A 24,706-nucleotide genomic window follows, 5' to 3' on the forward strand; every position below is an offset into this window, starting at 1 on the left:
CCCTCCTCCTGCTCCCTCAATATCGGATCTAGCAGATCCCAGCCCTGAGGGATTTGGGGAGGGGCAGAGTTACCAGCTTTCCTGGACACTCCCCTTCCAGGGAACAGCTCCAGGTCAGTGGGGGAGCCCAGCCCAGGGGCTGATGGAAGATAGGGGGAGGGGACAGGTGTCTAGAGGGAAGGTGGGGTCTGGCCCAAGTTTCCCTCTCTCAATCTCCATGGAAGGGGGATCCGGTCTGGGAAGGGGGGGGGGCTTCAGCCAGGGACTGGGAGTGTCTGGAAAGTTTCTGTCTCTTCCTTCTCCCCCCTTTGGCCCATCAGCTCAGCAGCCAGGGCTGCAGCCATCAGGAGGTGCTGATTGGGGGTCCTCTCCTCTGTCTGGGGTTTGCTTAGACCAGGCAGAGCGAGAGAGTCACTGACCAGCTGATGCTCGGGTGCTGCTGCGTCCTCCCCCCAGCACCGGACAGCTGGATTCCCGGGAGCCAAATGCCACTCACCTGAGTGTGGGAATGAGGAAACGGAGTTCTTACTATGGCCTCCCTCGTCAGGGCATTGAGAGAATTTCCCTCTGGTGTGGGGGAGTCTCTGATGTCCAAGCTCTAATATTAGTGTTTTACACACCAGCTAATGAAATCTAAGAGGTTTCTTCCCTGTGAGATTGGCTGATGTTGACCCCTGTGGATTCTCCGATGTCTAGTAAGCTTTGAGTGGTCACTGAAGCTTTTCCGCACAGTGGAGGCCTGTACAGGGTTTCTCTCCCGTGTGGGTCTCTCCTGGGCAGTAAGGGCTGATCGCTCAGGGGAACCTTTCCCACACTCACGGCATTTCTCTGGCCTCTCTCCGGTGTGCAGTCTCTGAGCTGTAATAAGCTGTGATCTCCGACTCAAGCTTTTCCCACTGTCCAAACATTTATACGGCCTCTCGCCTGTGTGCATTTTCTGATGTCTACTAAGTCCTGACTCTCAGAGTGCCCCCCACCTGCTATTCCAGCCCTGGGACCTCCAACCGCCCCCCCCAGCTCTGCCCCCCAGTCCTCCCCACAGGCTGCTCCCCACCTGCTAGTCCAGCCCTGGGACCTCCAACCACCCCCAGCTCTGCCCCCCAGTCCTGCCCCACATGCTGCCCCCCACCTGCTATTCCAGCCCTGGGACCTCCAACCGCCCCCCCAGCTGTGCCCCCCCAGTCCTGCCCCACAGGCTGCTCCCCACCTGCTATTCCAGCCCCGGGCTCAGGGTGTGACGGGGCCAGGCCCAGGGAGCCCCTAGCCCCGGAAGCGGGGCGGAAGTGACGCCAGAGCAGGGCGGAAGCTTCGCGTAAGGGAGGGGCGGGGCCGGGCTCTTGCAGGCAACATGTTCCCGCCCCGCCCCCCCACGGGCGTGTCTAGCCCCGCCCCCTGCAGCCCGGGGCATCGCTCCCTGGGGGGTCTCTCCCCCTCTCCCCAAGCGGGGCCGCCCTGGGGCAGGGGCGGGACCAGGAGGGCGGGGCCGGGCCGGGGGATCTGCCCTGGGGGAGGCTCCCGGGGAGCAGCGGGTAAGGGCCCGACTGGAGATTCCCCTCCCCCGTGCTGCCAGCTCCGTCCACAGACACTAAGATTCTCGCAGGTGTCTGATTGGCGCTCCCACATGCCTATCATCCCTCCCCAGCTTCTGATTGGTGCCAATACACCCCTTTTCCCCTATTGTATTTAAGCCGTCACCCATCCAGGCAGGGCGGTTAAATGTGCGTTCCTTGGCGCTGATTGGCCCGTGCAGAGAGCAACTGCGGCTGTGATTGGAGGCCAGACCCGGAACTTCCCATCCTGTACTAGGCTGCCCCACGTGGGGGGAGTCCTGGGCCCCTGGACACGCCCCCAGATCCTGATCGGCCCTGGGGAGGGGGGGCTGGAGCAGGTTGTGGGAGCAGCCCCAGACCAGCAGTGCCCCCTGCTGCTGTGGCGGGTGTGAGCTTTGCGCTGGCTGCTGGCTATGGGGTGGGGGGATACACAGTTAGGGGGCTGCAGCCCCACAAGCCCCTGCCCATAGAACGTAGGAACGGCCGGGCTGGGTCAGACCAAGGGTCCATCTGGCCCCGTGTCCTGTTGGCCGACAGCGGCCAGTGCCGGGGGCCCAGCGGGACTGAGCAGAACAGGGATTGTCCAGTGACCCGTCCCCTGTCGCCCATTCCCGGCCTCTGGCTAGCAGAGACGAGGGGCCCCCTCCCTGCCCAGCCTGGCTTGGGCAGCATGGCCGGCTTCCCCCGTGGGGCACAATGTGGGCAAAGAGCCACGGTGGAAGTGGGTAGGGAGGGAGGCTTGGAGCCAGCGGCACTGATCATCCATGTTTGCCTGGCCACACAGGTGCAGTTGGGAGGGGAGCGGGAGGGGCCGGCTGAAGCTTTTCCCCTGGGGCTGGAGGACTAACCCCAAGACTCGGCCATTGCTGTTCGGACCTGTGGTTTTACCAACGTTGTTTTGGTCTGATCAGCGGTTGTCAGCCGGGGGTCCGGGGCCGCGAGCCCTTTCATGGGGGCCATGGAGCCCCGCGGCTGAAACCCGGTGCAGCGAGCCCCAGCGCTGAAGCCAGGAGCGGCGCGGGGCTCAAGCCAGCAAACCTCTCCTGCCCCCAAGCCAGGAGCAGCAGGGAGGCTGAAGCCGGGAGCCCCAAGGCCTCGCCCCCTAAAGCTGGAAGTTCCACCGGGAGCCCCCGTGCCTGCACACAGCTCCTAGGTACACCTCCCTGCACCCTGAGCCACCCCCTGCCTGCACACAACCCCTAGCTACCCTCTCCCTGCACCCTGAACTACCGCCTCCCCGTACACAGCCCCTAGCTACCCCCTCCCTGCACCCTGAGCCACCCCCTGCCTGCACACAACCCCTAGCTACCCTCTCCCTGCACCCTGAACTACCGCCTCCCCGTACACAGCCCCTAGCTACCCCCTCCCTGCACCCTGAGCTACTCCTCTTCCTGCACACAGCCCCTAGCTACCTTCTCCCTGCACCCTGAGCTACTCCTCTTCCTGCATACAGCCCCTAGCTACCCCCTCCCTGCACCCTGAGCTACCCCCTGCCTGTACACAGCCCCTAGCTACCCCCTCCCTGCACCCTGAGCTACTCGCTCCCCGTACACACCTTAACTGATCACTCTCCTTATGTTGTATATGGTAACACCCATTGTTTCATGTCTCTGTGTATATCTCTCTCTTCCTACTGTATTTTCCACTACATGCATCCGATGAAGTGGGCTGTAGCCCACGAAAGCTTATGCTCAAATACATTTGTTAGTCTCTAAGGTCATATAGAAGAGACCCCAGTAGGATCATGTCTTTTTATTGTGGCCAGGGAGCGTGAGCTCACACGTTCCCCCGGGATCATTGTTAGATCAGCTTTTGATGTGAACTGTAGTTCTCTGTCAGGGGACTGCAATCTGGTCTCCCACACGGCCTCCTGAGCGCAGCCCACAATCGAGGCGTACAGACAGCGTGGAATGAGCCAAAGCAGGGAAGGGCTGCGTGTGGCCATGTGTCTGTGGGTGTCCAGCCAGGCCAAGGGGGGGCTGTTAACTGGACGCTGTGCCCGGCAGTTGGGGTGAGTCCGGTTGAGGATCCTGAGCTGGGGCTGCTCCTGGCTATGTTGGGTTAGATAAAAGTCATGTTCTCTTCTTAAGTGTGTTGCTTATTCTTATTACTAACTCTTATCCCCGTGACACATGTCCTGCAGGGACCATTGGTCTTTGTGCCGAGGCGTGTGGCTGAGATCCAGGACTCGGGACCCCTTCCCCAACTATAAGCATCCCCCCATCTGACGCTCTCTTCCACTTCACACCCCAGAGCCCTCACGTTGTGTGTGTCTTACCCACAAGCCGGAGGTGGGGAATTAGCTCAAGCGGTAGAGCTTGTGCTTTGCATGCAAGAGGTAGCAGGATTGATGCCCACGTTCTCCAGCCACTCATCTGCTGTTTCTTCTCCCTTCCTCCTGGCCACTGTGGTCCACCTACCTGCCTCTGCTTTCTCCTGTGTTAGCTCCCTGTCATTAGCAGTAGGCAAAAGAGCAAAAGCCATCTCTCACTGTGCCTTAGGGTATGTCTACACTGCACGGTTGTCGACAAAACTTTTCTCTTTTGCGGGTACTTAAAAAAGCCCCCCACGAAAGACAAACGTTTTGCCGACGCAAGCGGCGGTGTGAACGCTGCTCTGTCGGCAGGAGCGCTCTCCTGCCGACAAAGCTTATGCCGCTCGCGGGGCTGGAAGTATTTTGTCGGCAAAAGTGCCAACAAAATACCACAAAAGAGCGTTCACACACACTGACTTTTAGCGACAAGACACTGTCGACCCAGCCTTGTCGCTAAGAGCTGCGTGATGTAGAGAAGCCCTTAGTGGGTCATAACTGAGAATAGTAAATTCAGGACAAAGTGCTGAGAAATGGGGCAGGCACCCCCAAAAAGCAGTGGTCATTCTCTGATAAGAGATACCAAACCAGCAACCAAAGTAAACTTCTCTTTCACCCCACTCGCTAACAAGAAGTCAGAAAAGCAATCTCCTTAGGCATTCCAGTCCTTTTATTGCCACCAAAAACACTGAATTTACTGCCGAGTGGTTATTTGAAGCCAATTCCATCAAACAAAAGGGTTCTTCAGATCCTAAAGGACCAGTCACATACCCAGGTCGATATACAACACAGATTTTACAAGAAGTGGAAGATTAGGCAAATGACCAGGGAGGAGTATAAAAATATTGCTCAGGCATGCAGGAGTGAAATCAGGAAGGCCAAATCACACTTGGAGTTGCAGCTAGCAAGAGATGTTAAGAGTAACAAGAAGGTACATTCTTCAGGTATGTTAGAAACAAGAAGAAAGTCAAGGAAAGTGTGGGCCCCTTACTGAATGGGGGAGGCAACCTAGTGACAGAGGATGTGGAAAAAGCTAATGTACTCAATGCTTTTTTTGCCTCTGTCTTCACAAAGAAGGTCAGCTCCCAGACTGCTGCACTGGACAGCACAGCATGGGGAGAAGGTGACCAGCCCTCTGTGGAGAAAGAAGTGGTTCAGGACTATTTAGAAAGGCTGGACGAGCAAAGTCCACGAGGCCGGATGCGATGCATCAGAGGGTGCTAAAGGAGTTGGCGGATGTGATTGCAGAGCCGTTGGCCACTATCTTTGAAAACTCATGGCGATCGGGGGAGGTCCCAGATGACTGGAAAAAGGCTAATGTAGTGCCCATCTTTAAAAAAGGAAGAAGGAGGATCTGGGGAACTACAGGCCAGTCAGCCTCACCTCAGTCCCTGGAAAAATCATGGAGCAGGTCCTCAAGGAATCAATTCTGAAGCACTTAGAGGAGAGGAAAGTGATCAGGAACAGTCAGCGTGGATTCACCAAGGGCAAGTCATGCCTGACTAACCTAATTGCCTTCTATGACGAGATAACTGGCTCTGTGGATGAGGGGAAAGCAGTGGATGTGTTATACCTTGACAGGTCTGGAATGATGGAATCTCTGCCTTTCCCTACCTTCTGCCAGCAGTAAGCATGAGCAGGATGGAAATGGTTTCCCTTCCCAAGAATTGGGCATTTTATCCCTTTTCACAGGAGTAAACATTATCGTCAATTCACGCGTTGCAAAAGAGCATTCACAAGGATTGATGGCATCCTGTGCCGTTTGTTTAGATCCTCGGCCTTTGAAGTTGGTTTGGACAATCCCCATTGTGACGTTTACCTCGTTCCTGAACCTTTGTCTGTCTTCAATTATTGGCTCTTCTTTTCCCTCCGGGGTCCCTTCAGCACAGATCCTGCATCTAGTCACAGTCTTGGGGCTGTGGTGTCACCAGGGCTGTCCTTAGAATTTATGGCGCCCTACGCAACCTCCCTGCCCCTACCACATTCCCCCCACGTGACTTGTTTCTGCTGCAGCTCGGCCCCCCCACACTCTCCCCCTGCCCTCCCCTCCCCATGGTACGCTACCTGGCACAGTCCAGCAGGGAGGCGGTTAAATGCCTGGCTGCTGTGGAGTGGGGAGCAGGGAGCCGTGGCTAGGAGGCACTGGCGGTGGCCCCGGGCCCCGCGCCTTGGGGGGCCTCGCGCTTCAGGGGGATGCAGAAGCGTGGGGCCCAGGACAACCCAGAGGGTTATCAGGGGCCTGGCACCAGCAGCAGGGGTTGGGCCCGACCCCACACTCACCATCAGGAAGCAGAGCGCCCCGGCCCCAGCCTGCTCCACTCTGCGGCTCCTTGCATCGCTCAGAGAAGGGGGCTTGGGGGAAGAGTTGCAGTGGTGGTGAAGCAGGGGCAGGAAAAGTTGGGGGTGGGGCCTGGCATGGACGGGGGGTTGTCCCAGGCCCGGCACCCCCTAGCGATGGCCCTGGCAGTAGTAGCCAGGTAATCTCCCGCCCCGCCAGCGTTTGCATGTTCGCGTCACCATAATTTGGGGGACCACGGGGACAGCAGGTAAGGGACGGCCCTGGGGGTTGCAGACTCTGGTGAGGGGAAGATGCAGGGTGCTCCTGCACGTTGAGAGGCCCTGTCTGGAGCTATCTCCCAACCCCAGGGCTGCACATCTGCAAGAAGCACATCTCCCCTCTTGGGGTCAACCTGACGCCCTCACCCCCAGGACTGAGTCCTTCTCCAGCCCCCTTTCCTGAAGGGCTGTGTTGACGTCACTAGGCATAACCCTAGGTAACTTGGGAGGGTGGAAGGCCACTAAGTGTCAATGAAGCCTTCCTGCACTAGGCCTAAGTGAACCAAACTCTATCCTTCCATGTTTAAACTCTAATCAACCTCAAAAGCCAGGTGCAATTGGAATATGTAAGCAACCAGTTATCTGTGTGCAACCCCCTGCTCAAGCAGTAATAATGAGGCCTGCATGTTTCTGGCTGAAGGGAAAAAGGACAAGATAACGGTTTAAAGAAGTTACTAACAAGCTAGGCTTATAGCTGCCAAGAATGACTTAATTATTACCAGGGACGGGAGGGGTAGAGGGAGGAATGGGGGGGAGAAAGGGAGGGCTAGAGCGGAAAGGGGGGGGTGAGGCTTAACTGCAAAATGTATAAAAGAAGAAAAACTGTTCCTGTTAATGTGCTTGATTTGAGACTTGCCAGTCTCCTTGCACCGCTTTGGGATCCCAAATAAACTTTGTTTGCTTCTCCCCCTGGTGTGTTTATTGGCGCGAAGCACACCGGGCAACGGACCCGCTGTTGCTTTGCCTCGGGCACTCTGTGCTGGCAACAGTTTTGGCGCCCAACGTGGGGCTCGAGGCTGAAATTTAGCCTTGCCCGGACCCCTCTCGGAGGTCGACAGATTGCGGCGACGACCGACGCCCAGGGCGCACTGGTGACTTTACCAGGGCCTCGGCGAAGACGTGGTTTGGTCGACCCCGGAGGGCACAACGGTGCAACGCACTCGAGTAGTGGAGAAGCAGCTGCGGGCGACGGTGGGGAACCGGTCCCATGGATAGGGTGACGGTGCAGAACCGGACCCTTGGATAAGGTAGGAACAGTCCAGCGGGGACTTTATCTGTCTTGACCTGGGGACGCCCAGTGTCTACCTGTTTTGACCTGGGGATGCCCAGTGTCTCCCTAATATGGGGCAGGGACAGAGTATGGCAGGCAGGGCAAGGTGTACACCCTTGGAATGCATTCTGGTGAACTGGAAAGTGTTTGGATCGGATCCGTTGGTTAAAAGTAAACTGAAAAGATTCTGTACAGTAGACTGGCCTCAATATCAGCTAGAGGACCAGGAAAGGTGGCCACCGGAAGGATCACTTAATTATAACACGATCCTTCAATTACTTCTGTTTTGTCAGCAAACGGGGAAATGGAATGAACATATGTATGTACAGTTGTTTATGTTGCTAAGAGATAGGTTAGATATTTTGCAAAAGTGTAATTTGACTCCGACAGGTTCGGTAGTAGCTATTGTTAGTCCCCAGAACCCCCCCCATAGCTGTAATGGCAGGTCCGGTGTCCCCTTCGGCTATCACACCCCCACCATATAAAGACAAGGTGTCTCAGGTCCCAGAGATTGCCCCCTCGGTGGAATTTTATCCGTTGATCACTGAGACCGTGGTGTCCAGACATGGCTCAGATAGGAATCAGGCCACTACTATGCAGGTTTACACCCATGTGCCTTTTAACCCGGTGGACCTAGCAGCCTTTAAGGCACAGGCAGGGGAATTCTCTACAAACCCAAGCAAGTTTATCTCGGTCTTTGAAGGGTGCCTGGCTAGCTGTAAGCCTGACTGGGATGATTGTAATGTCCTTATGCAGACCCTGCTGTCTGAGGTGGAGCATAATCAGGTTATGTCTAAAGAAAAGGAAAAGAGGCAAGCGAAAATGATGGTTGCAGCAGTACAGGCCGGTGGCAGGGGAAAATTCCAGGAAGGTGGAAGGGGCCGGGGAATGAAAGGACATGGGCGTGGGTGCCCTGGCTCACAGGAAAGGCGTCTGGGTCGCAACCAGTGTGCCAGATGCCGGAAGGAGGGACATTGGAAAAATGAGTGCCCCGAAAGGGAAGGTACCCCTATGATGGCAGCGGAGGATCAAGAATAGGAGTGTCAGGGGAGACGGACTATCCTGCCCCTGGAACCCCGAGTAAACATGAGGGTGGGAGACTTGGACATCAACTTTTTAATAGACTCTGGAGCTGCTTGAACCGCCGTAAATCAACCCCTGCAGCTGCCTGTGTCAGAGTCCCTCACTGTGGTGGGTGCCACAGGGAAAGGAACCAAGTGCCCAGTATATGCCCCAGCGGAATGTGCTTTGGGAAACAGAACTCTATCTCACAAACTGGTTTACCTCCCTGATTGTCCAACACCTCTACTGGGACGGGACCTGCTTTGTTGCTTAGGAACCACCCTGCATTTCACCCAAGATGAAATAACCCTCACCTTACCCCCAGAGAATACCTGGATAATGACCCTTGCAATTGAGCCCTCAGACATGCAAGCCCCAGAGTGGAGCAAGTGGGAAGACAAAAGGAGGGTTAAAAAGCAGCTTTGCTGGACAGTGTTGGCCCAGGGATTTAAAAATTCCCCCACCCTTTTCGGCCAGGCCCTGGCCAGAGACTTGGAGGAGCGGGACAATGAGGACAGGGTCCTCCTCCTGCAATATGTGGATGACTTGTTAATTGCTGCTGTGGGTCTCATCCCTTGCCTTAAAGCCACTGTAAGCCTCCTGAACTTTGTTGGACTCCTCAAAAGTGGGTGTGCTCGTCCTGGTTTGTTGCTCCAAAGCTCTGTATAGAAGTTATTTTACTGGAAGGGTGTATAGTGGCAATGTGTACGTGTTCATTGTTGGGAAAAGGTGTATGAGTGAAGAGTGGAAGTTTCCTTTCTAAGTTAAAAGAAGCCAAGAAGGAGAGAAGGAAAAAGAACAGAACGAGTTAACTGAGGGAAAAAATATAGCTAGCAAGCTCAGTCCAAAGATAAGATGCTGGCACCATCCAAGGACACTGCCCAGAGCTAAGACTTGGCCGACAGCCAAGAAAAGGGGGGGCCTGAATGTGCCCAAGCAACTATAAGATCTGCAAAACATTGCCAGGCATTAATGAAATGTGTTAGGTTTCTTTTCTCACAGATAAAAGAAGTGCTAACCAAAGACCCTAGCAGCCCTGCCATTCATTGAAACAAGGAGACTGAGTCTACGTAAAGTCCATCAACGAAAAACTGCTTTGGCTCCACACTGGAAAGGCCCTTTCCAAGTCCTGTTAACCACCAACACCGCTGTGAAGTACCAAGGACTGCCCAGCTGAACCCAAGCTTCTCACTGTAAAAAGACCTCTCCACCTCGGGAGGACTCTCCGACTGATGATAAGCCTATTTAAAGATAGGGTGATGTGCTAGTAACCTCTCCCCTGTATGATGCTGAACAGGAAAAGAGAAGAAGGAACACTTGCTTCATTGAAACCACAAAGTCCAGGAATTCCTGACTACAAAAGACATTAAGAACTGACCCTGGTGAAGAAACAAAGAATTATACGCTGGCAGGGAGGCTCTTACACCCCTGGCCTCCCAGGTACAGGCTGAATGTCTAGTCTGCCAAAAGAACAACCCTCGAGCTGGAGTGTCAGTGCCATCAGCCACTCTGGAACCTACCCCAGGTCCGGGGCTGGTTTGGCAAATAGACTTTACTGAGTTCCCCCGGACCCAAGGATTCAAATACCTTTTCGTCTTGGTGGATCGATTCAGCGGATGGCCTGAAGCCTTCCCACGCCATAACAACACTGCCAAGACGGTGGCTCTGAAATTTGTCAAGGAGATCATTCCCCGCTTCGGACTCCCCCAGTGGATGGAATCTGACAACGGAACACACTTCACATCCCAAGTTGTTCAAAAGATATCGGATGCCCTGCAAATCCCCTGGAAGCTCCACACTCCATGGCGACTGCAGGCCAGTGGAGTAGTGGAACGCACAAATCAGACACTTAAGCGGCACCTCTCAAAGGTGTGAAAAGAGGCTTCCCTTAAGTGGCCTGATGCCTTACCCCTTGTTTTGCTCCACATGCGCTCTCTCCCAAAGGGCAGGTTAGGGCTCAGTCCCTTCGAGATTATGTTTGGAAGGGCATGGCCTATGAATGGTACACCGGTTCTGGCAGGGGAGTGGGAAATGGGGTGTGTTTTTTTTATCTCAGTACATGTGCTCTCTGTCTGCTGTTCTCTGTTCTCTCCACAGGTATACCAGAGATTTGCAGCCTCTCCCACTGGATGCCCCTGTCCATGCCTTGCAGCCAGGCGATTCCGTTCTCATTCGGACCTGGAAGGACAAGCCTCTCCAAGAGAAGTGGAAGGGACCCCACACTGTCCTGCTGGTCTCCCACACAGCAGCAAAGGTCAAGGGACACAAGAACTGGATTCAATCACTCCCATCTGAAGGCAGTGCCCGCTCCTGAACGGTGGACTGTCCAGCCTACGGAAAAGGACTACCAGCGACGACCTGGGACTTAAACTGTTATTCAAAAAAACAATAAGATCTGCTGGGAATGCCCTGTGGTCTCTCTGGACAGTCGCAGCGCACTCCCCGTGAAAACTCTAAGCGTTGGTTGTGTTTACTCTCACAGGGCCGGCCTAACCTGGTGGCCTGGTCCTTTTGTTTTTAATCTGCCTACTATTGGTAATTGATATTTTGTGGGTATTTGGGGAATTGTAATTGTTAGGCCCTAGGGTCACCTGCCCAGCATGAGTTCAGGTCCAGGGTCTGCCACAGTGGTACTCTTTGCCATAGGGACACTCCTTTCGTTACCTCCCGTTCCCCCCAGGCACATGTGGGATGGAAAGGGATCCCTACTAACTTGGAAACAAACACATATGAGTCCTTGAAGGTTTGCTTTGCCCAAGAGTTTAACCTCTCTAACTGCTGAGTATGCTCCCAAATCCTGCACCACGCAGCAGGGTTACCCTGGAGGGTGGTCCCCCAAAATTGGTCAGATATCTGTTGGGGATGGTTCAGTAGGGGAAGAAATACCTCGGGTACCCCCTTGTGACAAAACTGTACCATTAAATCCCAGTATGCATTAAGGGACAACCCCTGGCCGCCCCAGGCAGCGTTAATCTTTGTATGCCACCTCAGAGCCCATTAAGGAAGGAGACAGGTTGGGTATGATCCTCTTCCCATCCTATGGGGTGGAACGGCTAACCCAATTTTATCATAGGCTCTCTGTGTTTCTCACCACATTCGCCAATGAAACCTTGGCTATAGAGAAGAGCCTTAACTCAGAGCTATACCAGCTCCGGTTGCTGTCCCTGCAAAACAGACAGGCCTTAGATTATGTTTTAGCCTCCCAGGGCGGGGTGTGTGCCTTTATTGGGAATGAATGTTGTACTTAGGTCCCGGAAAACTCACAGGACATTAACAAGCACGTCCTGTCGGCCGAACAGGCTTTCGAGCCGTGGAAGGCCCAGGAAAGGAAACCCACAGTTTTCGATTCCCTTTGAAGTTGGTTGCCCAACCTAGGAGGACTGGGGGGTGGCCTTGTGCGTCTCCTCCTCACAGGTGTGGTATTGTGCCTGGTCACCCTCCTCCTAATTGCTTGTTTTAAAATGCTCCTCCATAAGCTTTGTGCCCCCCGTTCCTCAAAAATCCCGGCATACCCTCTCATTGAAAACCCCAGCTTCATAGCACTTAATCATATCTTGTCCACAGAATATGAGAAAACTCAGCCAAAAGCTTGTTGAGTATTCTCAAAGGAGGGAGTTGTTGACGTCACTAGGCATAACCCTAGGTAACTTGGGAGGGTGGAAGGCCACTAAGTATCAATGAAGCCTTCCTGCACTAGGCCTAAGTGAACCAAACTCTATCCTTCCATGTTTAAACTCTAATCAACCTCAAAAGCCAGGTGCAATTGGAATATGTAAGCAACCAGTTATCTGTGTGCAACCCCCTGCTCAAGCAGTAATAATGAGGCCTGCATGTTTCTGGCTGAAGGGAAAAAGGACAAGATAACGGTTTAAAGAAGTTACTAACAAGCTAGGCTTATAGCTGCCAAGAATGACTTAACTATTACCAGGGACGGGAGGGGTAGAGGGAGGAATGGGGGGGAGAAAGGGAGGGCTAGAGCGGAAAGGGGGGGGGTGAGGCTTAACTGCAAAATGTATAAAAGAAGAAAAACTGTTCCTGTTAATGTGCTTGATTTGAGACTTGCCAGTCTCCTTGCACCGCTTTGGGATCCCAAATAAACTTTGTTTGCTTCTCCCCCTGGTGTGTTTATTGGCGCGAAGCACACCGGGCAACGGACCCGCTGTTGCTTTGCCTCGGGCACTCTGTGCTGGCAACAGCTGTGACGTGGGCTCTGGGGGTTAAGAAAATCCTCCCTCTGTCCAGGTGTCCCTGACACCAGCAGCGTTCTTTCCGCTGCTTCCTTTGTGCTGCCAGGCAAGGGGAAGTCACCCCCGCCCCCAGCCAGCCGGGTCATTTCCATCTTCACACACAGGCATGTTCAGCCTGAAGGCTCCTTGGATTCAAACCCTTGGCAGAGGCTGAATTTTGCCTTAAAGGGATATCGTCCTTTCCCTTAAGTATGTCAAAATGGATGTCCTGGTGAATCCCAACTCCCGCTCCCTCTGGGGATCAGATGTGCCTGAGCGCAGCAGCGTAAAACCGGACATATGCCCTGGGGCCTGGAGGGAGAGCCCATCTGCCACCACCCCATGTCCTCGAGGGGTTAGCTGTGTGACTGCTTTCCTCTGAAAGGTCAGCTCCACAGTTCACGCTCTGAGGCTGAGTTCCAGGCTGGTGGCCTGGGGGAGTGTTGGGGGCAGGTAGAGGTTTAGTCAGCCCCTCTGTGTGGGGTGTCCATCCCCAGGTGACCAGCATGAGGACATTCCTGTGCTAACAACATGACTTCCCCAGGGTCCTGGCTGGGCACACACACCTGCTGAGAGGGTTGGTCAGGGCTTTCGTTCTCTCCCACTGAAGCTTTCCTAGACATTTTCCCATCTTCTTCAAAAGGCCTTTCCCTGTTTTCCTTTCCTGGCGCCCCCTGTAAGTCACCATCCGTGGTGCTCTCTAGGGCCAGGTCTATGCTTTCCTCAACTGCAGAACTCTGGCTGTGAACAATTGGAACAGCTTGTTCAGTGACAGGCACCTCTTGGACCCCTTTGTCTCTGAGGGCACTGCTGCAGGAGTTCATCTCGGCACCTCCCTTTGCTGCTGGAGACACGCTGCTTCTCCCTCCTGCCGGGGTGTCAAAGAGACTTTCTCTGTCTCTCTTAGCTTCTGGGATTTCCCCCTCCTCCCTGGGATCTCAACACAAAGATGCATTTCTGCTGTGGGTGACCACATCCACACCCTTAGCCACATGAAAAATTATACTCTGTCCTTGATTTACCAGCCGTTAATAGGCTTCATCTCTAGCTCTGCAGACCCAACCCTCTCAAAACCTTTCAAGTTTCAGAGTAGAAGCCGTGTTAGTCTGTATCCGCAAAAAGAACAGGAGTACTTGTGGCACCTTAGAGACTAACAAATTTAGTAGAGCATAAGCTTTCGTGGACTACAGCCCACTTCTTCGGATGCATCCACGAAAGCTTATGCTCTAATAAATTTGTTAGTCTATAAAACCTTTCAAGTAATCCTCAGGTGCTTCAGGGGTTTCTGTGCTGAGGACAGTGAATTAACGTGAACTGGCTGAGGCTTGTTGTTCTCAGCTCAGGGCCCTGATTTCTCTGGTGCTCCGGGTAGTTCCACTGATCGCACTTCCTCAGGCTCTTCCTTGACAGGAGATTTGTAATGGGAATTACTAGGAGAGGAATGATCCTGGGGAAGTCAGTGCCCAGCCTCCTAACCCTGCTCCTTTGTCTTTGTTTAATGAACAGATTAAAGATAAAAGTATGTACTCAATACGTTCAGTGTCCATACAGTCTCTGTGCACATTGGATTTGAATGTTGTCCTTCATCTGTACACCACAAGTGTCCATTTGAAATCAAAAGATTCCTAATGCCCCATGGGCTACCTCCCTATGATACACAGGGTCACAAACATCGTGGTGAGTAGGACAGATTACTAAGTAATCACAGTGGGTTTCAGCCCTGTAGGATCACCTGTAAGGATTTTTCCTTCCTTTAAAGAGGGCAGAACCCAAACCCCATTCAGTAGATGCAGGGAAATCTTACAGTAAATTCTTCCCACATGGTCCCCTTTGTAAAGCTCGTCTATCAGAACTTGCCTTAGCACAAGAAAATAAGGCCACGCAGTGGTAACCACACAAACCAGACATCATTTACTACGCGGAAAAGGGTTAGGATAGGATAGAGAAGAGTCGGATTAACAAAACTTTAACTCTGGAACTGCTCCACTCTCACAAACAATTAGACCCATGAGGTAATGTTGATGTTCTCTCTACTTTCTCTTGCAGTGACAGCGATGGACGGACGCTGTTCTCTTGACATTGGACATTAGGGATGGACTTCTATGCTGGACGCAGGAACGGGCGAGTATAGACCTAACTAAAACCCCTCCCTATCCCTCTTTGCGTCGTCTCTGCCTGGATGTTAGACCCTATCTACGCGGATTCAATCCGTGCGTGGGAGTGTGCTTCCCAACCCAAAATAATATAGCAAATGGCAAAAGATCACAACATTTTTTCCAAAGTCCAAGATGGCCACCTTATATATAACCCAAAAGATCCATGCCTTTCATCCCTTCTTTTACTAAAATTTGGCAGGGGCAACCAGCATTTTACACACCGGGAGACTGGATTTGACCAATCGGGGGATATTCCGGGACAGGGTGACCCATCCAGAAGGGGGTTGTATATCTCCTCTGATATCTCCTCCCTCTGTCCTCTATCAATTGAAGTGGGCGTCAGCCCTGTAGAACCACCCCGAGAGGGGATTTGACCAAACAAGGAAGTGCTGTAGTGGAGTGACCTGCCCGCAAAAGGATCCCGTGATCCCTCTAAGAAGTCCCCCCACCACCCTTTACCAATTGGTGAGGGTTTCACTCCTACCTTAGGCCATCTCAGAAGGGAAACATGTACAAATCAGAACAGGTATAGCCCGAAGTCTAGGCCGTGATTTCTGCAAAAGACACCCTTGGAACGAGACGGTCTCTTCCATGCAGCGTTGTGTTGCGACTTCCAGGGCGATGCTGCCAGCCACGCAAACATGGAGCTCCAGAGATCGGCGGCTTCTTGCCTAGACCTTCGGGCACTACCTATTCTGATCGATACATTTCCCTTCTGGGATGGCCTAAAGGGTGTGTGTGAAACCCTGACCGATTAGTAGAGGACAGTGGGGGGATTTCATGGAGGGGTAATGGGCCCCTCTCGCGGGCAGGTCTCCCCACCATGGCACTAACCCTATTTGGTGAAATTCCCTCTCTGGTTGGTCCTAAGGGGATGAGGCCCACCCCAACTGGGAGGAGTTCTTGGAGGGGTCACATGACCCACTTCCGAATGGGTCACTCTCCCTCAGAACTTTCCCTCATTGTTCAAATCCATTCCTGAGGCAGATCGATGGAGATAAAACACCCCCAGATTGGTAGAGGAGTGGGAGGAGCTCTTAGAGGGGTCACATGCCACTCCTTGTTTCCGCTCATGTTTCCATCTTGACCCCAAAAGTCTTATGTCATGGGGTCAGTCTCATGGTGACAGATGAGCGATGCCTTAGGGGTGACGGGCGAGGTCCTATGGCTGAAAACAAATAACTGCCCTTAGCCTCAGGGTGGTTTGGCCTAATGGCCAGAGTCAAAATGGCTGCCCTCCCACGTAGGTCCGTGTAGCCTAACGACCAGAGTCCGTGCGGCCGCCCTCTCCGTCAGGGCTGTGTGGCCCAACGACCAGAGTCCGTGCGGCCGCCCTCTCCGTTGCGGCTGTGTGGTCCAACGACCAGAGTCCGTGTGGCCGCCCTCTCCGTCGGGGCTGTGTGGCCCAACGACCAGAGTCCGTGTGGCCCCCTGCTCTGTCGGGGCCGTCTGGCCCAACGACCAGAGTCCGTGCGGCCGCCCTCTCCGTCGGGGCTGTGTGGCCCAGAGACCACAGTCTGTGTGGCTGCCCTCTCCGTTGCGGCTGTGTGGTCCAACGACCACAGTCCGTGCGGCCGCCCTCTCCGTCAGGGCTGTAGGGCCCAACGACCAGAGTCCGTGCGGTCGCCCTCTCCGTCGGGGGTGTGGGGCCCAATGAACAGAGTCCGAGCGGCCGCCCTCTCCATTGCGGCTGTGTGGTCCAACGACCACAGTCCGTGCGTCCGCCCTCTCCGTCGGGGCGGTGTGGCCCAACGACCAGAGTCCGTGCGGCCGCCCTCTCCATTGCGGCTGTGTGGTCCAACGACCACAGTCCGTGCGTCCGCCCTCTCCATCGGGGCTGTGTGGCCCAGAGACCACAGTCTGTGTGGCTGCCCTCTCCGTCGGGGCTGTGTGGTCCAACGACCACAGTCCGTGCGGCCGCCCTCTCCGTCAGGGCTGTAGGGCCCAACGACCAGAGTCCGTGCGGTCGCCCTCTCCGTTGGGGGTGTGGGGCCCAATGAACAGAGTCCGAGCGGCCGCCCTCTCCGTCGGGGCGGTGTGGCCCAACGACCACAGTCCGTGCGGCCGCCCTCTCCATTGCGGCTGTGTGGCCCAACGACCACAGTCCGTGCGTCCGCCCTCTCCGTCGGGGCCGTCTGGCCCAATGACCAGAGTCCATGCGGCCGCCCTCTCCGTCAGGGCTGTGGGGTCCAATGAGCAGAGTCCGAGCGGCTGCCCTCTCCATCGGGGCTGTGTGGCCCAACGACCAGAGTCCGTGCGGCCGCCCTCTCCGTCGGGGCTGTGGGGTCCAATGAGCAGAGTCCGAGCGGCTGCCCTCTCCATCGGGGCTGTGTGGCCCAACGACCAGAGTCCGTGCGGCTGCCCTCTCCGTCGGGGCTGTGTGGCCCAGAGACCAGAGTCCGTGCGGCTGCCCTCTCCGTCGGGGCTGTGTGGCCCAACGACCAGAGTCCGTGCGGCTGCCCTCTCCGTCGGGGCTGTGTGGCCCAGAGACCAGAGTCCGTGCGGCTGCCCTCTCCGTCGGGGCTGTGTGGCCCAATGACCAGAGTCCGTGCGGCCGCCCTCTCCGTCGGGGCTGTGTGGCCCAGAGACCAGAGTCCATGCCGCTATCCTGTCTCTCATGCCTGTGTGGCCCGATGGCTCCAGACAATATGACTGCTCTCTCCCTCAGTGCTGTGTGGTCCAGAGACTAGAGTCAATATCGCTGCCCTTCAGAACAGGGCTGTTTAGCTGAGAGTTCAGAGACAAGATGGCTGCCCCTCCTCTTGGGGCTGTGCAGTCTAGTGGCATACTGGGGAGGTGGGCTGCCACCCAAGGATGGATGGCAGCCAGGGCAGGAGGACCCGGGCCCTTGTTACTCCACCGGCTCCTAGCCCAAGGCCTTTTCCATGGCCAATGTGTTTGCCATTGATTCAGTGGGGATCCAACCAGAACATCTGACGTCACTCAGCATGACAATGGCTGGTTCACCCAGGTTACTTCCTACAAGATGTCTCTAGGCCATGGGCTGGGGGTCTCTGGGCTCCCGGCGTAGGAAACTCCCAGAGACTCCGATCTCCCCTGCACGTCTGCAGGGCCCTGGGGATGCGGCTGGGTCTTGGCTCCTCGCGGCTCTGCATTCAGGAGCTTCAGCTGCTTCTGGACTGGAGCCCACAATGTGCATCCTCCATTTTCGGCGCTCTGCCTAGACTGAGCTGAGCTGCTCCCTTTCACACGGGTGCTCCAGCTGTAGCATGTCCGGCAGGGCTGGGGAGGGGCTTGGCTTCCTCCGCCTAGACTATGGGGTTCTGTGTGGCTGGTGCACCCGGCACATCCTGCTCTGCCTCTTCTGTCTCCTCCTTCCCAGGCAACAGCTGCTTTGGCATCTCACAAGAGATGTGATCAGCGGTGGGCTCAGTTGGCTCCTGTTAGCCTCTAGATGTCTGTAGGAGGGAGAAAGGGCAGGAACACAAATCAGAAGAATAAAACCTTCAAGCAGGGGAGTTTTCCATGGCACAACCCCCCCCCCACACACACACACTTTGCTAAAGCTCATTTGCAACTTCCCTGAGAGCTGGCATTGCTTAAAGAGAGCCCCCACCCCCGCAAGCGCCGCTGCCCTGTGGGCTGGCAATGGTTGAAGGGAGTCTGGGAGAATTTCTCCTCTCTCCGCCTGGCTCTGATGACTGAGGGAATCACATGCGAGAAGCTCTGAGAATGTTGGGCTCGGTGCAGTGGGGTGAGATGTCCGACATGGAGCCTAAAGGTGGGGTTGTCCTGACTCTGCAGTAACTTCATTCCAGTCAGAGAGATTTCAGAGCTCAGCTACGGGGTTCTGCCCTGTAACTGTGTGTGGGGATGGGGCAGAAGTGGGGCAGTGATGCACTCATGAAAGGAGTAGGGCTAAGGGGGGGCCCGTGCTGCAGCCACTAAAGCTCCTGTGTGCTGCGTTCCGGTCGCGCCGGCTCTGCCTGGCTGGGATGGAGGCGAGTCGGCTCCACGCGCTGCCGTTCCCCGCCCTGAGCCGCGTTCCCACGACGAGCACCACACCGGGAACCTCTGTCCTTGGTGCTGGTCTTGTCTGTAGGCTCCGCTCCCTGCAGCTCTCATTGGCCGGGAATCGTTAATCCCGCCCTGGCCCTACTCCCCAGCCCGTTCCAATCCTTCTCTTGACTCCTGACTCCGGCTCCAACCCTTGGCTCCCCTAAGCTTGACCTCCACCACCCTGACCACTAGGCCCCACCACCTCTGCTCCAACCCTGGGCCCAACCATCCGTGCTTTGGTGTCCGACACCAGCGATATGTAGGAGTCGTTCACCTCACTGCTTTCCATGCGTATGGCCCTGCCTTTGTCAGCACTGGTTTTCATCTGCCATTGTTCTGCCCAGTCACGTGGCTTCATTAGATCCCTTTCAGCTGCTTCAAAGTCTTCTCTATGCCTGACTAACCTACATAATTTTGGTGTCAAGTATCAGGGGGTAGCCGTGTTAGTCTGCATCTACAAAAGCAACAAGGAGTCTGGTGGCACCTTAAAGACTAACAGATTTATTTGGGCATAAGCTTTCGTGAGTAAAAACCTCACTTGAAGAAGTGAGGTTTTTACTCACGAAAGCTTATGCCCAAATAAATCTGTTAGTCTTTAAGGTGCCACCAGACTCCTTGTTGTTTTTCTACATAATTTTGTGTCATCTGCCAATATCCACCTCATTGTTCAGTCCCGGTTCCAAATATAAGAACATAAGAAAGGCCAGACTGGGTCAGACCAAAGGTCCATCTAGCCCAGTATCCTGTCTTCTGACAGTGGCCAATGCCAGGTGCCCCAGAGCGAATGAACAGACAGGTAATCATGTAGTGATCAATCCCCTGTCACCCATTCCCAGCTTCTGGCAAACAGAGGCTCGGGACACCAAAAAGTTGATAAGCGTCTGTTGTACGTACCATAGCAGGACAAAGAGGTCTTCTGTGTCGGTCACAGTTCCCTAGTCGAATGCAGAACCTGACACAAGATTTCCAAGCTTCTGCAGCCATTTGTAATGTCTCCTGAGGATGCACCCTGTGGTCCTGTCAGATGTCAAAGGCACTTCCTGAAAAGCTGAAACAAAGAGGAAACGGGTTGAAAGCCCCATGGTGCTGATGTGACTGGTGCCTAGGAAATCTCCCCTTCAGATGGCCGTTGCCACATGCTATTAACTACCCAAGAGTCTGGGGGCACAGAAACAACAACTCTGCTACTCCCAAAATAGCCCTGGACAGAGAGGAGACCCCATTCTGTGCGTAACTTCCCCCTCCCCCAGGATACACTCGTCCACACACATGTCCACACACTAAAACACAGGCAGGTGGGGGCAATTGTTCCTGGGACGTAACAAAAAAGTGTCAACAGCAGAGGTGTTAAATCATCAAACATTTATGCACAGATCCGCAAAGGAATTTAGACTGAAATCCTTTGTGGCCCTGTGCCTTCATTCCTTAAGAGGTCACAGGGAAAGATGTTTCCCATGTGCACTCAGGGGATTTCCTATGAGCTGATAACCAACCTCTGAGTGGTTCCCTGGCCTGCAATCACTCCATTACAGAGAGGGCAGGTGATGAATTTTTCCCTACAGAGGGTAATTGTCATCATCATCATCATGCTTAATAATAACAACAGCCCTTTTCAATTCTGTCCGGCCTTCCTTTAGAGACTTTCTGACCTTTCTGAAGACAGTCTCCCCACACAGCTCTAAGGCTACCTCTATGCTAGGAGCTAGGGATGGTTATCCCCTGCTCCCGTACACATCTTGTGGGACGTCGATGAAAGCTCGTGTGACCATCCTTCTTCTTTAAACGCTGTCCTTAGCCAGAGAGGGACACATTCAAACCTGTGTTCAGGCCTTGTGCTGCACCCCTGTACTTCCCACAGAGGCACAAACACACAGAGCTATTTCCTTACCTTCATACAGGCGGGAGATGCCATCTTCAGTCACGGTTTCAGACAACAAGTCGCAGTAATGGCGGATAGTATTTCCTAGACATACAATGGATCTCATTACTTTTCAAATCCTTCGCTGAAAACTGCTAAAGGTGCAGCCATTCCCCCAAGACAGCCCTTGGGAAATTCAATACATTCCTTCCATCTGCTCACAAAGCACATAAAAGCATCTGATGCACAGAAATTACTGAGAGGCTGATTTCCAAAGGAGATTGAATTCACATCATGCGGGTTTCCACTAGGCGCAGCCAAAGAGTTGTTGTGGGCAGGGGAAGTTGGTGCAATCAATACAGCTAAATTGCTCCCTTAATCTTGGAATACATGTTAATTCTGTCTCTCTCTCTCTCACACACACACACCAGAAGTCTAGAAAAGGGCTTTGAAGGAAGCAGTTCAAAAAAGATCAAGTGAATTTCTCTGCTTACCAATGAACAGGGCTGCAGAATGCCTTATTGTTGTCTGTGAGCTTTCCAGGTACTCTAAGGCCTGGAACAGGAATTTGGGGATGTGGCTCTCGTTGTTCTGCATCTAGGAGGGAAGAAGGAAGAAATGCGCAATATACAAATGACATGTTCTTCCCACCGCGAAGGGGCCAGGAAAGCCAAAGCACACAACCAGGGCAAAGCAACAGCCAGTGTGAGCCCATACACCATAGCAGCACCTATCTGGAGTTACTAGTGTGTTCTTCAGAACCTCAGCTTTCATTTTAAAAGACACAAGTTTGGAGGTCTGACAGTTGTGGAGAAAAATTTCAAAAATGTGAAGGGATTGTAACTCATGCAGAAATGAACCAGCAGAGAGCCTGGAATAGAGTCCTGCCGCCTGACCGAAGCGGATGGGTACTCAGGGTGTGGGGTTAGAAAGGTCTCCCTCAAGTCACCATTCACCACTCTCAAGGCACAAGGAATCCACCTACCAAGCACTTCCAGACACACTTCAGGAGCTGTGAGGAGCCATCCCAGGCCATGCTGCGGAACAGCCTCTTCAAATGAGCCCACCTGAGAAACACTGCGCAGCGGAAGAGCGTCAGTTTACATCTCTGCAAGAGAAGGTGAGACCAAGAGGGTTCTCACTGAGAGAGGGATTGTCTGGGGGACATCGAACCTTCCCCTGTCCCTTTTCTCTCACTTTTCCTGCTAGTGGAGATTCCTGTTATTTCTTCTACACAGGACTGTGCTCAGGAGAGGGAACTGAGACTTGGCTGGAGACAGCCAGAGCCGTCCTGTCTTTGGATGGTTTGGGGCGGTTGCCCAGGGCCCTCTGCTTTGGGGGGCCCCGCACTTCAGGGGGACGCAGGACCTGGGCTGGGCTGGGGCCAGCAGCAGTAGTCCCGGCCCGACTAAGTTATACCCCACCTCGCCAGCACCCAACGTCGCTCGGGAGAGGAGAGGGCAGGGGCTTGGGAGGAGGGGAGAAATAGGGGTGGGATGGGGGAGGAGCAGGGGTGGGAAAAGGTGGAGTGGGGGCTTGGGGGAAGGGGTGGAGTGGGGGTGGGAGGTGGACGGGGGGGGGTTGTCCCAGGCCCAGTGCCCCCCTATGGGTGGCCCTGGAAAGAGTCATAAGAGATCTCCACAACTCAGTCCTTCTATGCAAAGAAACTGTATGAGAGCGTGAGTCAGCTTTGGGATCCCAAAGAGTCGGACCAAAGAGGCACACGGATCAGGCTTCCCTCCACATCCCAGTTGGCCCAACGAAAGAAGGCAACGTCCGGTGAATGTTGGGAAGCGAGGACCTGCTGGAGAAGGTCTCTCAGGAGCTCCAGGGAAGAAGGCAGGGCAGCTGCACCCACTTTCCAGAAGGCTGTGGGCAGATACCAGCTCCCTGAACCGAAGGGCACTTACAGATTTATGCTCCCTTTTCTTTTGCTGCCTCTTGTTGGGAACCTTTGGATGCAGCAGCCCAAAGGCCTGAGGCCTGTCTTTGCAGTAGAGGGTCAGGACTCTTTCCCAGAAGAAGGCTTTTCTTCCAAATTGTGCTATGTGCTGTGGGGATGGATGAGGCCCTAGACTCCAGCATGGAGTGAAGCAGGGAGGAGAAGACTCTGCTTGGGCAAGAGGCTCTGGCCATTAATGGAGTGGGGGCCCCAGGGGATTCTGGCTCTTTGCTTATAAGGAAATAAGGACGGTGGCACTTACCAGTGTCACACGCTCCTCCTGGTCTTCGAGATGCAGCAGCAGCGGGAGCAAGCAGTTGATCATTTCCTGCTGCACCATGCCTTTGTCCGGGTCCTTCACCCTGCTCACCACCTTGCCAAGCAGTAAAATGGCAGCGGAGCGCACACTGCCCCTCTCCTGGCAATGACACACGGGGAGTGGGGAAGCCCGGTTAAACCCAGGCAGTATCAGAGCATAACGCGACAGAGTCATAATCCGCCCGCTGCTCAGGTTCCCCCTGTGTTAACTGACTTGGCTGGCGGGAGCAGTGAGGCCACCAGGCTAGCGCCATAGACAACTTGTGCAGAACAGGGCCTGAGACACTGTGCAGGGCAGTGCAGCCTCTTGGTGTCCTAGACGCAATTTCTGTCTGGAGAGCACCGAACCCTAGACCCCTAGAAGATTAGGGGAGGGGGTGGGAAGGCTGCTGGAGACTGGTCTGGGGAAGGGGAGAAGCAGCTGCTGGAGCCTTGCAGGGATGTGCTGCTACAAAACACAGCAGTTCTTTTGCTCTTCAGTTCCCCTGAGAGCCGGGCCATTCCCGACCCACCTCTTTCCTGCTGGGAATCTCCACCTCTTTGGGGGCTGGTGTTCTCCAGACAGCTGGTCATCTGCCCAGTGCCAGCCCCTCTCCCCCAGGCCAGGCTGCAGCAGGGGCTGGGAGCACGGCGCTGAGGCTGAGGTTTGCCGAGAAGAGCTCTGACAGGGAGGTGGCGGAGCAGGAGATTCCCCACCCATGGCGGGGGCACTCCTAGGAGGCTCCATGGCAGGGCTGAGGGGCGGGAGGCAAGGGGATGGGGAGAGAGACACAAGGGCATCAGAGGCAGGTGGAGGGGGGTGGAAATGGGCTTCTCCTGCGGTTCCAAGCCTTACGTCATCAATGAAGGGGCGAAGGCTGACTGCAATGTCCTGGGAGATGGAGCCAAGCCCCTCCCCGTCGAGGAGGTAGATGATGTCTCCAGCTTTATGCATGGCCTCCATGACACACACTCCATCCCTGTCACCGAACGAGTCCATGATCGCTGGCAGCTGGGCCCGTAACAATTGCACCTGCAGGAATGAAGAAGGCAGCTCATTACTATCCTGGGTGACAGCCTGGAGCACATGCTGGACCATCCCACTCCCACCTATGAGAAACCGCGGCTGGCACAGCCCCCCAACGGGGCAGAAAGTCATTCTCCTCTCACTCAGTGCCAACTGCTCACTGTAACCTTTGTCTTTGCTCACCCCGCCTCCCCCATTGCATCACATCTGCAATCAGGGGTCAGCTCACGGGAGCAGGGACCATGTCATGCCTTGATTCGCTCAGTAACGCACCTCCAACATTTGAGTGCCGTGCGTTAAACAACAAGGCTTGTGTGGGGATCTCGCTCTCATTTCTGAGCTATTCGATAGACATCGGCTTCCTCGGTCCCCGGGCAATCCACGCCTCTCACCTTTGCTGGCTGGAGCACAACACTGCCAAGGCCTCGCAGACTGAGCCTACGTATGATGGGATTTTTGTCCTGGGTCCATTCCATGAGCTGCGCCTTGAGCTCTGATTTTGTCACTATCGTCTCAATGGAAGGACTCTGGAGCAACTGGAAAGAGCCAAATCAACATCCGGTTGAGGAGCAGAGGTCTTCCTGTGGGGTCTGTTCCCTGGACAGTCATCTTTACCAAATGGCCACTTACTCCCGTACAAAGTCTCTGGT

The 24,706-nt window shown here is 54.6% G+C and overlaps 1 protein-coding gene and 1 long non-coding RNA gene across 2 annotated transcripts; one reads left to right on the forward strand and one right to left on the reverse strand.

Moving 5' to 3' along the window:
• Positions 1 to 6,502: 6,502 nt before the first annotated feature.
• Positions 6,503 to 12,643, forward strand: LOC135977342 (uncharacterized). The gene is made up of 2 exons (XR_010594797.1): positions 6,503 to 7,445; positions 10,628 to 12,643. It is a non-coding gene; the product is annotated as an uncharacterized LOC135977342 (long non-coding RNA).
• Positions 12,644 to 21,843: 9,200 nt separating this feature from the next.
• On the reverse strand, positions 21,844 to 24,643 carry LOC135977385 (maestro heat-like repeat family member 5). Its single transcript, XM_065578069.1, has 4 exons — positions 24,449 to 24,643; positions 23,886 to 24,062; positions 22,995 to 23,150; positions 21,844 to 21,867 (listed from the first exon to the last, which is right to left on the reverse strand). Exons 1-4 carry the CDS (start codon positions 24,530 to 24,532, stop codon positions 21,844 to 21,846), a joined length of 441 nt encoding a protein of 146 aa, XP_065434141.1. The 5' UTR covers positions 24,533 to 24,643.
• Positions 24,644 to 24,706: the final 63 nt, after the last annotated feature.

The sequence above is a fragment of the Chrysemys picta genome, chromosome 24 (genome assembly GCF_011386835.1).
Source record: "Chrysemys picta bellii isolate R12L10 chromosome 24, ASM1138683v2, whole genome shotgun sequence".
In the NCBI taxonomy this organism is placed as follows: domain Eukaryota; kingdom Metazoa; phylum Chordata; order Testudines; family Emydidae; genus Chrysemys; species Chrysemys picta.

Coding starts and splice junctions, on each gene's coding strand:
- LOC135977385 (XM_065578069.1), bottom strand. CDS start 24,532: ATGGAATGGACCCAGGACAAAAATCCCATCATACGTAGGCTCAGTCTG. Junction 24,063..24,448: donor TTGTGCTCCAGCCAGCAAAG/GTGAGAGGCGTG, acceptor TCATTCCTGCAG/GTGCAATTGTTACGGGCCCA. Junction 21,868..22,994: donor AGGAGGAGCGTGTGACACTG/GTAAGTGCCACC, acceptor TCCGCTGCGCAG/TGTTTCTCAGGTGGGCTCAT.